Below are 11,164 nucleotides of genomic sequence, written 5' to 3'. Positions count from 1 at the left end.
TCTTCAACCCTTTTGTTTTGCTGTTGCATTGTTGTCTCTTTGTTTCCAATGTAATACCTGTTTTCTATGTAAATATATATTTATTTATGTTTTGCACCTTTTTTACCTTTTCATTATTAAACAGTATTTTGAAAAGTGTTAAACTTGTCACTAATGCATTACTGTCTCTTGAAGAGCAATATAGTGTAAATCCCTGACTGTGTTACATACACTTATTCTAAAGTAATTGCTATTGCTAATATTGTGAACATTGGTGACAACATAAAGAGTCAATTGCTTAGTTAACTAAACCCACTGACAATCGCTCTGTCTGTTGGCACTTCAATTATGGTACCGCAAGCTGGAAAATCTATGTCCAGAGCGAAGTTGAGAGCGTCATTGTTGCTTATTCATGATGTGAGTTGACCAGCTATTTGTCACAAGTTGGTGAAGAGGGCAGTGGTTGGACATTGTGTTTGTCACACATTGGAGGCAACAGTGGGATAGTTTTGTGTAGAGCATTCAGTGCAGTGTTAGGAATTAGCTCTGCAATGAAGGATTGTAAAGTTTATGAAAACAGTCCTTGGAGATAAGTCAGTGTGTATGTATGTGTGTGTGTGTATATATATGTGTGTGTGTGTGTGTATGTATATAATATATATATATATATATATAATATTTGTATATATAACCCTTGCTCTGCTATGAAAAAAGGGTTCCTAATTGAACCTTGGGCATCCACATAAGCGAGGGGATGTGTAACCAAATATCTAAAAACCTCAGTGTCATCATATGTTAAGGTAATATTATAAAGGATTTTTTTTTTTTATGTAGAGTTTTAATTCCTGGGTATTTTTCCGCATCTACATTGTATTAAGAACCAGTAAATAACATTTCTTGTAGTACCATTTTATATAATCCCTCGTGTAAACATTTTTTCTATTACTGGCGGAACTGATTACTGGAGACATTCTCAACAAAGGAACAACATTTACATATCTTGTTCCTCAACAGAATATAATTTACTTTGAACTAATTGGCCTAATCAGAATTTTTTAGATGCACTAGCAAAAGCCAAACATTCTCTTTTTCTGTATACCATTTGTGTTTTGTTTTTGTTTTTTTCTCCAAATGTCTATATGTGTGTTTATGATCAGCACAGGCTCATAAACCAGTATGTGTGAATAAAATCTTTACTCTTCAAAGCACTAGTACTATAATTATTAACAAATATGGAAGTGCAGTTTTTCAGTTACCGTCCTTTTAATGCTAATGGATTAATCCCTTTCTCTCCCTTTTCACAATGCTATGAAACATGGCTTTTAAATGATGCTAGAAATATCTGACATTCTATATAAACCAACTAACGTATGTTAAATCCCCCAAACCCAAGCCCCAACTTTATAATGTGCATATCTGTTCAAACCCCAGTGTTAAAAAAATTATATTAGTGAAAATGAACATCTAGTAATGGTGAATGAAGTTAAAATCAATATGAAACTGTCCAAAAACAATTTAAAAGTCTATATAATAAAAATCCAACAGTGTTTCCATCTCAGGATGGATAAAAAGCCTTACCAGAAAATAATGACCCCTTATATCATTTACATTAAATGTATACATGAAGGGTCGAAATGTTCTTCACTCTTCAAATGCTCAGAACTTATAGAACAAAAATAAAACTATAGTATAGCATGTTTTAACATTCCGGAAACCTTATCATACAGTATTACATTCACATACCAGTTGCCATTTAGCCGCCCCTTTAAAAGTACAGATCACCAATACCCTAAACGAATGGAAGGCTCACAGTCCAGTGACGGCACTAAGGTCATCCCTCATCCTCACCAGGATGGCACCATAAACTACTCCGCTCCACTCTCTAGCTGTAAACCCTAGTGTGTATATCTAAAAGCTTCTGCGCTCTATGGAAAAATGGAAAGTAACTAGTGGAAAAAAGCAGCAATCACTAAATGAGTTGTCTCTCACTACTGGAAAATAAAATAAAGAATGTGATGCGCTAATTTCAAACCATAAAATGATCGTAGTAAGCCACAAATATGCAATTATACAATACTACAAAGTGCAACTGTGCATAAATTAGTCAAATGATGCTTCTGTGCATATATAAAAGTGATAGCTAGTGCATAAACCATAAGGTGACTATATGTGCAAACAAACGCAAATTTGTCATATAGACCAAAATACATATATGAAGTGTGTACACTTATTGCAAAATGTATATAGTGAAGCAAAGACAAGTTCGGGGTATGTAAGGAGATTCCATAATACATTGCGTTATTGATTGTTGATTCTGATTATTGCTTTTACCCTGGAGATATATTGCTTATACCAATACAGGATTGCTAATCTGTTTAAGTAATTTAGAGAAACTTTAACTTGATACAATTTTAACTTGAAAATCTATCTCATGATAGATTGCTTAATACTGAATTATCTCATGATCATGTCTATCTATTTCTGTAAAAATGTCTTTGTTTCAGGACGCATCTGTTTGTGGTTTTCCTCTCTGTACACTGTTACTGAGGCTAGACTTGGTTTTTAGGAAGTTGTGGCTGGCACGTCATGGTCAGCAGACGATAACAGAAAGTAAGAAACTATTGAACTTAAGCTTTGAAATACAGAGGTTAAGGTCACAAGACATTACAGAATAATGAGCTAAATGAATAATGTGAGCTAATGTGTATAATTTTGATTGGTCCCCAAAAATTGGGGCAGAGTCTTGTAAAAATAATATAAAAACGGCAAAACCAGAATTAAAAGATTGTAACCATTTCAGCATCACAATTGTGTATGAGTCATTGGTTATCTCGCCGGCGAGGACTTCCACTGAGCCATCTCCAAGAGCCTAGGCCACAAGGAAAAGTCGGGCTACCTAACAGTTTTGGTACCAGGAAAGTGGGGTCTTGCGTTTGTTTGAACAGGTAAGGCACATTCTGCTCCTTTTTACCTATTTTTTTGGTAACTGGTGTTGGTGCTTACCTTGTTCAAATAACCTTGTATATCCACCCACTTACATAACTGTGCCTTCGCAACGGGCTAGGCTGGCCCCTTGGGAGGTTAGAGGGGCTCGCAGGTATTTTGGGTTTTTTGAGTAGTCTGACTAGGCTGGTCTGACTGTATTGAGTATGTTAGGTAGAGGTATATATAATAAGTGTGTTTAAAACTCGGGAAGTATAGGATACGCCCGCAGTATAAGGAGTGGCTGAGTGGACGCCCAATTTTTTTTGGGGGAAATATTGTGCACTTATAATGACATGTTGATGTAATGAACTTTATTTGGCCATTGTATGTATATATATATATAAGATTTTGCTTGTTTTTCTTTTAGGTGCCACCGTAAGTATTTAGGGTGTATAGAGAATTAGAGATAAGTGTATGGTATATATATGTATGATAACTGAATGTAGAATATTGTATTGATTTGAAGGGTTTAATTAAGGCATTACACATATATGCACTAAATGAACAACATAAATCAGGAACCCGATTGTAGTGAGATAGCGCCCGCCTGCCCACGTTGCACCTTTGGTTTACTGTTCCTTAGTGTTGACAGGACGTGGATCCTGCTAACTACTAGACCAACTGGGTTCTCATACCGACTTGGTGCAAGGGGAGTATATCCTACCACGAGGAGGGGTTTCCTATACCGAGTACTGAGGGTTAACCTTCATAGCTATATCAGCCCCACAGCAATAACAGACGAGGGGACATATTCACAAGTCAGGGAACAGATTATAGCACAAACAGGTTGCTTTCATCTCTGTCCCTGTACTAGACACACCCTACCAAGGTTATTGGATGGGGAATTCTGCAGCAACCCAGACCACGGCCAACCCATCCCCCTATGAGTATGTTAAAAACACACTACCGGGGCCACAGGTAGAACCTTTTTGGACACAAGTCAGAGAACGGTGCCAACAGCTGGGAATACATGACCCAGGACCACTAGGTCCCTGTTCAGAGGATGAATGGAAAGAGGTGGGCAAGGTGTGTCAGGTGCACAAGCACTCTTATCCACCTGGGAAATGGGAAGACACCCAGTACATGAAAGATTGTTACAAAACATGGAATAAATGCTTAGCCAAGTATAAAACAAAGTATGTAACTAAAGTCCCCACAGTAAAGCCTGTAAACTCACCCGCCCTATCTCAGCAACCTGAGGCACCACCACCCCCCCTTATGTGATGGTTAAACAGGAAGATGGAACATTGGGTCCATGTCTTCAGCTGTATCCATCCTTAGACCCAGCAGTGTTGGCCACCATAGTGTATGGGGCAGCTGATCAGGCACAAGTTACACGATGGGAAAACGAAAGTAGAAGCAGGAAAGAGGAAGTCCGGACAGAAGGTATAGAAAGTAGGGAAGAAGAGAGGATTAGAAAAATGGAAAGGGAATTAGAAGAGAAGTTAAAAGAGCTTAGAGAAAGAAAGGAGGAATTAGAGCAGAAAATGTCTAGAAGGGAGGAAGAGCTGGAAGAGTACAAAAGAGAGCTGGATAAGAGGGAAGGTGAGATGAGAGAATATTCTGCGATAACTAAGGAAGAAAGGGACGGAAAGACCCTGAAAGAGGGGGAAGAGGAAGGAGTCGGGAAGTTGAGCCCCAGGGAAAAGGAATGGGAGGAGAAACAGGAAGAATTTAATAAGAGACAGCAGGTAGAGGAAGAAAGGATACAGAGGAAAAGGGAAGATTTAGAGGCATACGAAAGGATACTAGATCACGAGAAACATCAGGGGTATTTGAGCAGAAGGGTGGCATTTTTCCCTCCCTGACACCAACCCAGACTCCGCCCACCCACATAATGACAATGCAACCTTATCCACCAATGCAATCTTATCCCCCAGATCAGGCTTACCCACCAGACCAGGGATGCTTTAACTGTGGGGAACTGGGACACTGGAAGTCCCAATGTCCCTACAGAATTAGAACAAACGCTCAGAGAGGAAGAGGTAGGAATCTAAACACCACCCCACATCGCCTTCAGGATATCAGGTATCCTCACCCACCACAACCCCAATACCAGCCTCAGCCTCATAGACCACCCCCACGCATCCCGATGCAGTGGCCATCCGCTCGGCGGACCCCACAATAGGGATGCCAAGAGAATGTCCCGTCCCTCAGCCTTGTGTGTTATAATCCATCGTGGAAAAGTCTTCCGCAGGTACTATTGCGGGTAGACAAACACCTGATATGTCTATTATTAGATTCAGGGGCTACATTCAGTAGTTTGAATGATGCCATATATGACACACCGCACTGTACTGAGGGAAACTCTATTGGTATAAATGGGACATCAATTACCCACCCCATCACTCCACCATTGCCCGTGGCTACTCCAGAAGGGCAGGAACTATGTACCCAGAGTTTTGCTGTCCTTGTGGATTGTCCAGTATCTTTAATGGGGAGGGACCTACTCTCAAAACTGAATATCACCATTAAATTTGACAGAGGGGGCTCCCTCACTGCCAGCTCACCATTTTGCGATTTACATGCTCCAAAGAGACACACTTACAGGGGACTCTTTGCATCATTACCACCCACTCTAGAAACACATGCCATATGGGCAGAAAACAAAGGGAGTGTGGGTTTTATTAACTGTACACCTTACACACCACAAATGCGTCCAGACGCCGAAGTACAATATCACAAGCAATACCCCCTGCCACTCGAAAAAATTGAAGGCATCACACCATTAATTGATGATTACATAGCAAAGGGGATTCTGAGACACATTATAAGCCCCTGGAATACACCAATCTACCCTGTGAAAAAGGCGAATGGGGAGTGGAGGCTTGTACAGGACCTAAGGGCCGTCAACAAGCAGGTTATACCTCTGCCACCTTTGGTGGCAGATATTTCTTTCATTTTTTTGAAAATACCTGCTGATTCCCTTTGCTACACAGTAGTGGACCTGGCAAATGCATTTTTTAGCATCCCGATCGATGAAGGGGTATTGCCCATGTTCTCGTTCTCATGGCAATGGGGAAAAAAGGCTCAGCAGTTGACCTGGTCAAGATTACCTCAGGGGTATGTGGACAGTCTGGCAGCCTTCTCCATGGTCCTTAATGAGACAGTTAAGTCATGGACTGCTGAGCGCGGGTCGGTACTAATACAGTATGTGGACGACTTGCTCCTGTGCAGTCGATCTGCTGAAGATTGTGCGGTCGATTCCACATCTCTGTTACATCACCTGGCCAGGTCAGGCCACCTAGCATCACGGAAGAAGATACAATGGTGTCAAAGTCAGGTAGAATACCTGGGATGCATTTTGAAGGAGGGAACCAGGCTAGTATCCCCCAAACGTGCCGCAGCCCTGCAGGCTCTCAGTCCTCCGAGAGACAAAGCAACCTTGCTGTCATTCTTGGGCGCAATCGTATATTGCCGCCAATGGATCCCAGATTGTTCATATTATGATGGCATTCTGAGGGAGGCTACCTTATCCACCGCCCCAAAGACAATAGACTGGACAACAGAAAGGCTCCATGCTTTTCAGGCTTTGTTAAAAAGTCTGACTCAGGCCCCCGCCCTGGGATTGGTAGAATATGGCAAACCTTTTCAATTATACTGTGTGGTATCGGGAAATTCCTTTGCTGCAGTTTTAACACAGCAACATGGAACCGGGTACCGACCAGTCTCCTATCTCTCAAAAAAGTTGCCTACCCAAGTACAAGGGATGCCATCTTGTTTACAAAACCTTGCTGCTTGTGCAATGGCAGTTCAAGAAGCTAACAAATCAGTATTAGGCCATGAGCTGACTCTCTACACTACTCATTCAGTGACTCACCTCCTGCAAAACATGAACACGCAGCATATGACAACACAAAGGCTTAGTGGGTATGAGATCACACTTCTGAATACTGATAACCTCACCCTCAAACACGCTCCACCAAGTAATCCCACTGTCCGCCTTTTGCATTCTTTGCTCAGGCTGCCACGAGACCCTGATCAGAAACACAATTGTGTTGAACAGGTTGCAGCAATAACCAGCCCTCGCCCAGATCTCACTGATATTCCCCTGCCAGGAGTGCAGGACGTCTTCATAGACGGCAGCTGCTCCCGCCCCTCTGATGCAACATTCCTGACAGGGTACGCCATTGTCCAACTCCCTGATGTGGTGTTGGAAGCAAAAGCTTTACCACCCTCCTCGGCACAGGTAGCAGAATTGGAGGCGCTCACAAGAGCTTGCATACTTTTCTCAGATCAGGAGGTAAACATCTACACAGATAGTAGGTACGCTTTTGGGGTCACACATGACTATGGCGTAATATGGGCAAATAGAGGATTTAGAACTGCTGACAACAAGCCAATTGCTAACTCTACGCAAATTAAAGCACTCTTGAAAGCGATTCTTCTCCCAAAGCGGATAGCGGTCATCAAGGTAAAGGCACATTCATCAAATAACAGCAGAATTTCCAAAGGAAACGCGCTGGCAGACAGAGAAGCAAAAAAGGCCGCTGCCCTATACATTGGTCAGCCAGCCCCCACAACAATGTTCTTCAAAGAACATTTTACATCACCCAACTTTAAAACCATTGTGGCACAAATACAGGGATTAGCTACAAAGGAGGATGTTTCTTTTTGGGTCAAGGATGGTTTGACCAAGGACCAAGAAGGTCTTTGGTCAAAAGAGGGGAAGATATTGGGCATACCAGAAGCAAGCAGTGTTCTCATACTTTCCTATCTCCATGGTCCAGGACATATAGGTACCACCGCCCTAACGAACATATACACAAAGTCTTTCTGTACAAACAACTTAAATAAACAGGCAAAACTCCTCACCAGTAGTTGTATGACCTGTGCACAAAACAATGTCCAAGGGAAACATCATGGATTACATGGCCACCTGCCCCCACCCCTAGGTCCCCTAACAGATTTACAAATAGACTTCACACACATGCCCAAACAAAGGGGCAATTTGAGATACCTTTGCATAATCGTATGTAAATGGTCATCCTGGGTTGAAGCTATTCCGTGTGCAGGTGAGACTGCTAAAATTGCTGCCAAATGCATACTGAACCATTGGGTTTGTAGGTTTGGAATACCAACGGCCATATGGTCAGACAGAGGACCTGCCTTCAGCTCCTCTGTTACGCAGACTTTAGCTAAGCTACTAGGCTTACAGTGGAAACTGCACATCCCTTATCACCCACAAAGTGCAGGGGTAGTGGAAAGAATGAACAGGAACATTAAAGACAAGTTAAAAAAGGCTACGGGGGGCACCATGAAAGGATGGTTGGATTACCTTCCTTCTGTCCTATTTCAGATCAGAACAACACCACATGCCAGAACAAAACTCTCGCCCTTTGAGATTTTGATGGGAGTTCCTGCAAACATAGAGCTGCCCCTCTTAGATCAAAATACTGACATTAACATCTATTCCCAACAGGAAATGTACGTGAAAAATCTGGTAAGTATGCTACAGGAAATGAACGAACATGTCTCTGTCACTTTTTCTCCTCTTCCCACAGAGCCGACACACCCCTTCATCCCAGGAGATCAAGTGCTAGTCAAGCAACTGGCCCACAAAAAGAGGATCGGACCAATCTACTCTGGACCTTGGAAGATAGAGAAGGTTTCCAGAACTGCTGTACTGACCGATCTAGGAAACACCTGGATCCACGCCAGCCGGCTAAAGAAGTGTCCACAGCAACCCCAGACCCCAGACCCGCCTCCAGCACCCCAGGACTCCTCTGGCCAGGAACAGCAACCAAACTTGAAGGACGTTCAAGAAGGCATAAAGCAAATCTCTCTGAACGAGACAAATCCCACACCTACAGGAAGAAACGAGTAACAGAACTTTGTACACAGAACCTGACAAAAATGATTTCCACTTTCGTGTCAGGAAAAACATTATGCCTCTGGACATGTCTGATTCTGATAGTATTCATACCTGTTTGGTTGATAGCAAATTGTGTGTACCATCCAGAAGATTCAGGGCTACTAGAAGGCATATGTGGGAAAGCGCAGACAGCCAATGCACCACCTAGTTTAAAATATAAAAGAAGTATACACCCCACTGAACCCCCTTCAGGTTTCACCGACAGAATGTTGTTGTTAAAGTTTAAGTACAGTTATGCACAAAAGTCTGGTTTTGAGAAATGTTGGATATGCAGCAAACTCCACCCTAATACAGCCAGAATCCCATTAATGGCCATTCCCTTAAACATCACTCCTTTCCTGAATGGAACACCCCCTATTGTTCTTGCCAATGTCATAAGGAAAAGTCCCAAAAAGCCCCTCAGTTTTCAAATCGTGGGTAGAAGCCATGCTCCAGATTGGTGTTTCATAATGGGAAACATTTCCAGGGGAGCTGAAGTGTGCAAATGGTCGAAACTTAATGTCTCCATGGCTTCCCTTACCGATAACTCATTTTTTCACACCACAGACCCTGTGATTAATGCTACCATCTATGACCTTTTTAATTCTAGCTCCCACTCCCCGGTCACACAGTTATTAGCTCTGCTGACGACATCTGGATATTCAAAAGGCGCAAGGACTATTGTTAGTCAACGACCCTTAGCACTAGGCAACACAACCTACATCTGTTGTGGCAAGCTCTGTTACCCATGGATTCCTGAGGAACCCCAAGGGTGGTGTTATCTTGCTAAAATAGTCCCTATAATGGGAGTAGTGGGGGATAATGGACAAGGACACCTACTTAAAGCTAGTGCCCACCCAAGATACCCTCTAAAGCACCATGTGAAAAGAGAAATGTTCCTAGAAAAAGACATGACCTGGGCCTGGTTTCCTTCCTGGACAGGATGGGGAATAGATTTGATGAAGAAACTAAACAACTACACTTCAATCATAGATGAGATCTTGGAAAAGGACTCTGATGACATCACAAAACTAAACCTAGAAACCAGAGCAATTAGGAAACAACTAGAGTTACATGACCTGGCTATAGAAAGCATGAGTGCAGCCCTCACTGGCCTCTGTGAAATTACTGAGGACTATGAATGCTGCACCTGGATACATAACACAAGTATCGAGATCCCTGATTACTATGACATAATTGCACAACACAGAAAAGAGGTAAACAAGCTACAACAGGATGCAAGGGACATTGGGAAAACCTGGGACCCTTTCTCTACAGGGTTCAGTTTAGGAGGTCTCACTTCATGGTTGAAGAACACTGCAATGACTATTTTCACCATACTGCTTTTTATATTGTTCTTGTATGCATGCTTCATGTTACTCAAATGCCTCTGCAGGAAGGGTAGCGAAGCACGTTCCGAAACCATGAAGCTGACTTCCATTTCCAGAGATCCCACTGTATGGTACGAGAGTCAGGAACATGAGGCCGGAGGATATGAATTCATGAGGCCTAAAAACAGAAAGGTAGAGAATGACCATTTCGATAATATCGAATGGTCAAAGGGAGGATTGTAAGGAGATTCCATAATACATTGCGTTATTGATTGTTGATTCTGATTATTGCTTTTACCCTGGAGATATATTGCTTATACCAATACAGGATTGCTAATCTGTTTAAGTAATTTAGAGAAACTTTAACTTGATACAATTTTAACTTGAAAATCTATCTCATGATAGATTGCTTAATACTGAATTATCTCATGATCATGTCTATCTATTTCTGTAAAAATGTCTTTGTTTCAGGACGCATCTGTTTGTGGTTTTCCTCTCTGTACACTGTTACTGAGGCTAGACTTGGTTTTTAGGAAGTTGTGGCTGGCACGTCATGGTCAGCAGACGATAACAGAAAGTAAGAAACTATTGAACTTAAGCTTTGAAATACAGAGGTTAAGGTCACAAGACATTACAGAATAATGAGCTAAATGAATAATGTGAGCTAATGTGTATAATTTTGATTGGTCCCCAAAAATTGGGGCAGAGTCTTGTAAAAATAATATAAAAACGGCAAAACCAGAATTAAAAGATTGTAACCATTTCAGCATCACAATTGTGTATGAGTCATTGGTTATCTCGCCGGCGAGGACTTCCACTGAGCCATCTCCAAGAGCCTAGGCCACAAGGAAAAGTCGGGCTACCTAACAGTTTATACGTTGAAGTGATAGCTAGTGCAAGGACCATAAAGTGACTAAATGTGCAAAAAACGCAAATTTGTCATACAAAACCTAAAAAACGAAAACATATAAAGAGTGGATATACTTAAAAAGTGTATAAAAAGAAGCAAAACCAG

At 41.9% G+C, this 11,164-nt stretch overlaps 1 protein-coding gene across 1 annotated transcript; it reads left to right on the top strand.

Annotated features, from left to right (window-relative positions):
* The first annotated feature begins 2,280 nt into the window (after nucleotides 1-2,280).
* LOC143930817 (uncharacterized) lies at nucleotides 2,281-10,924 on the top strand. Its single transcript, XM_077455427.1, has 2 exons — nucleotides 2,281-2,924; nucleotides 8,469-10,924. The coding sequence occupies exons 1-2, from the start codon at nucleotides 2,794-2,796 to the stop codon at nucleotides 10,390-10,392; spliced, it is 2,055 nt and encodes a 684-aa protein (XP_077311553.1). The 5' UTR covers nucleotides 2,281-2,793; the 3' UTR covers nucleotides 10,393-10,924.
* Nucleotides 10,925-11,164: the final 240 nt, after the last annotated feature.

Source organism: Lithobates pipiens, unplaced genomic scaffold (assembly GCF_037356315.1).
Source record: "Lithobates pipiens isolate NorthernLeopardFrog02 unplaced genomic scaffold, aLitPip1_a1.2 Scaffold_25, whole genome shotgun sequence".
Taxonomy (NCBI): Eukaryota; Metazoa; Chordata; class Amphibia; order Anura; family Ranidae; genus Lithobates; species Lithobates pipiens.
Note: the sequence above shows the minus strand (reverse complement) of the source record. Positions and strands in the feature narration are given on the sequence as shown.